Genomic DNA, 3,679 nt, shown 5'->3' on the forward strand with positions numbered 1-3,679 from the left:
CACTCACTCTCTCTCTCTCTCTCTCTCTTTCTCTCTATTATGAACATGAGCTGCCTATTTATAGGCCGTAGCTCCATTCGTTAAGTTAGCCTCATTCATTATATTTCAGTAATGAATTAGACGCCATTCGTTATGCCTTCATAACGAATGATAATAACTTAACGAATAACCTAGATAACTAACAAATGGACCCATTCGCTATACAAACCATAGCGAATGACCATTTTACAATAAATATACAATCTATACTATCTATAACTTATTCGATTGCTACAGACACCAAAACCATGCACTAACAATGCCTTTTTCGTTAACGATATGACCAAGGAATTGAACTTCGTTTAACTAAAACTCGCTTTGGAAAACTTGGCAAAAAGTTGTTCTTTCTTCAACAACAAGAGGATATCATGCAAATGTTTTTCATGCTCAACTTTAGATTTTGAGTAAATAAGAATGTCTTCAATAAACACGATCACGAACTTATCGAGATAAAGCTTGCATATGCGGTTCATGAGGTTCATAAACACTGCAGGTGCATTGGTCAAGCCGAAAGGCATAACCATAAATTCTTAATGTCCGCAACGAGTTTGAAAAGCGGTTTTGGGTATATCATCCTCATGAACGCGCAATGGGTGATAACCCGAACGACGATCAATTTTTGAAAAGTAAGATGCGCCTTGAAGTTGATCGAAAAGGTCGTCATTTCTAGGCAATGGGTATCAGTTCTTAATCATGAGCTTCTTGAGTTCACGATAATCAATACACATTCGAAAGGAACCAGTGTTCTTTTAACGAAAAGAACAGGTGCGCCCCAAGGCGACGAACTTGGGTGGATGAAACCTTTGCTAGAGATTTCTTGGAGTTGACTCGCTAGCTCTTGCATTTCCGAAGGTGCGAGACGATATGGAGCTTTGTCGACGGGGTTCGCACCAGGCACAAGATCGATGCGAAACTCCACTTCACGAGTATGAGGTAAACCAGAAACATCTTCAGGGAAAATTTTGGGAAAATAATGAACTACCGGAATGCATTTTATTGTCTTCTTTTCTTGTTTCATTTCCATGACATTAGCAAGGAAAACCACATACTTTTTAAGTAAGTATTTTTGGGCTTGAGTATACGACATAAGCTTGAGCCCCTTGGATGGCTTCTCGAAAATACGCAAAATCCGATCGTCGTCTAGCGGGATACAAATATACTTCTCAAAGCACACGATTTCAGAACGGTGTTGAGCTAACCAATCCATTCCTACTATGATATCAAAACTTCCGAGTTGCATAGGAATGAGATCAACAGGAAAATCATAGTCGTTGAGATTTGGAGCGCAACCACGAATAACCAAGTCAATCAAGATAGTTTTACCATTCGCGACTTCAACCGTAAAGGAACTTTCGAGTTTAGAACGAGACGACAAAAGCATAGGCTCAAAATTAAATGACACAAAACTCATATCGGCACCGGTATCGAATAAAATGGATGCATACACGTTATTAACCAAGAACGTACCGTTCACCACATCATTGTTATGCTGGGCTTGATTTGAATTGATCACGAATGCCCTCCCACGTGAATTGGGTACGACTGGTGTAGTTTGAGAAGTCGAGGCTTAATTGGCATGAACCGGTTGAACAACTTGGTTGGCCATAAGTTGCGAAACTGGTTGAAAGGCCTAAACTTAATAGGTTTGAGCAGGGTACATAGGCGGAGCGGCCATTTGGACTTGATATGGTAGTCGGGGACACGCGTTGAGAAAATGACTAGGATCTCCACAATTGAAACACGCTCTAGGGGTGGGGTAAGCTTGAGAAATAGGTTGAGTTTGAGTTAAAACACGGTTTTGGTTGAAAGCGTGGGGAGTGCGGGGTGGTTTGGTGAGGGTTGGTTGGATACGCATGAGTTCGAAACATGCGCTTAGCAGGTGTCCAAAACGGCCACAATGGGTGCATTTTCGGCAAGGGATTCCGAGTTGATGGTGTCATTGGCATATTTGGCAAAACGGGTGAGGTCCATGGTAAGGTTTCTTTTGGGGTGGAGCTTGAAGGTTTTGTGTTTGGGTTTGTTGGTATTGAGGTTGAGGTGGGTTTTGTTGGGTTAAGGCATAGTTTTGCTTTCATTTCTAGGAATGGTTGTTGTTGTTGTTGTTGCGGTTTGGATGTGGCTTTAGCCTTAACCTCTTTGGAAGGTTCGGCCACGGTTTTTTCAACAGTCTTTCTACTGCCTTTGATGGTTCCCGCCTTAACGTGGTTGTCAGAAAAGGATGCAGCAAGGACAACTGCCTCGCGAAGAGTTTTGGGAGCACTGCTTTGAACCGAGTCTTGGATTTGTCTTGGTAAACCCCGTACATACTTGCTAATCCCACGAGAGAGAGGAGTGACAAGATGTGGCACCAAGATGCTAAGCTTGTTGAAGCGAGCGGTGTAGGTAACGTTATCACCACCCTCTTGCTTAAGATTCTAAAATTCCACCTCAAGATTCATGTGTTCATTGGGTGGACAGAACTCTTCGGTTATGATTTCCTTAAGTTACTCCCATGGCAAGGCCATGGCTACTTCAGCACCACGGGTGGATTTTTCTTGCATCCACCAAGTTAGGGCTCTTTTTTCTAAGACACTTAAAGCAAAGCGTGGCTTCTTGTCCTTGGGACATTCAATATGGAGGAAAGTACTCTCCATACTTTGGTACAATTCCAGTAGGGCAGTGGCACCTTCAGAGCCATCAAACTTAAGAGGATTCGTGTCGGTGAAGGTCTTGTATCGACAAGAGTTGGAGTTCGAACCCGAAGTGGCTGAGTTCGAATTGGAAGCAATGGTTTGGTGTATTTGAGCCACCATTTCTGGAAGCACAACAGCCAGTTGCTTAGTGATATGGGCTGTTATCTTGCGACTGGAGTTTCTTGCGGGACGACGAGGTAAACGAGAAGACATGCTTAAAAGAGAGTACTACGCGTGAGTTATCGAGTGACGATTTCGAGAAGTGGAATACATAAACCTTTTGAATAAATAAAAAAAATTATAATACTAAAATCACATGAAAATTATATTGAAATTAGGATATTCCTTTACAATCATGACTTGTATGCAATTTAAGAGCAGGAGTGCAACCATTCTCTATTCACAAAGCAAAATGGCCACGTTTGACTAATTAAATGTAACGATTCCGACGAAACCAGGTATACCCTAACAGGTAGACAATAGTTACGTTATATTTAACGTCGGGTACATGAATTACCATAGTAATTGTACGAGAATACATGGTTCACTGTATTGATTGTACGTGAATATATAATTCATCGTATTGAATATGCGATCAATCGATCGATAGTTATTGAAACCCGAACGAATCGAGGGTTCAATTATAGACGATATCTATAATATTTAGTGATTTTACGAAGCATTAATGCTTCGGGATAAGTAAAGTACGGCACAGAAAAAGAATTTCGATTTAATGGTACGTCGGTACATTAAACGAAACCTTCAATACCAAACCGAGCAAGAGATGATCGATCAAGCCGAAAAAGATGCGCGATAATTAATAATATGATGTTTTAAGTTAATAAAAGTCATGGTTTAAGTTTTTAAAGTTTTTAAATCGGTTTTATATAAATTTCATTTTTAAGCCGAAAAACGACCGTTTTAGCCTCGTTTTAAGCAGAATTAAACGTTTAACCGAAAAACGAACT

General features: G+C 40.7%; 1 protein-coding gene across 1 annotated transcript; it reads right to left on the reverse strand.

Moving 5' to 3' along the window:
• Positions 1 to 730: 730 nt before the first annotated feature.
• LOC143550653 (uncharacterized) lies at positions 731 to 1,450 on the reverse strand. The gene has a single exon (XM_077041265.1). The coding sequence runs from the start codon at positions 1,448 to 1,450 to the stop codon at positions 731 to 733; it is 720 nt and encodes a 239-aa protein (XP_076897380.1).
• Positions 1,451 to 3,679: the final 2,229 nt, after the last annotated feature.

This window comes from Bidens hawaiensis, unplaced genomic scaffold (assembly GCF_021521415.1).
Source record: "Bidens hawaiensis isolate Kalapana, Puna unplaced genomic scaffold, B.hawaiensis_p1.1 tig00016121_1, whole genome shotgun sequence".
Taxonomy (NCBI): domain Eukaryota; kingdom Viridiplantae; phylum Streptophyta; class Magnoliopsida; order Asterales; family Asteraceae; genus Bidens; species Bidens hawaiensis.

Coding starts and splice junctions, on each gene's coding strand:
- LOC143550653 (XM_077041265.1), bottom strand. CDS start 1,450: ATGAGTTTTGTGTCATTTAATTTTGAGCCTATGCTTTTGTCGTCTCGT.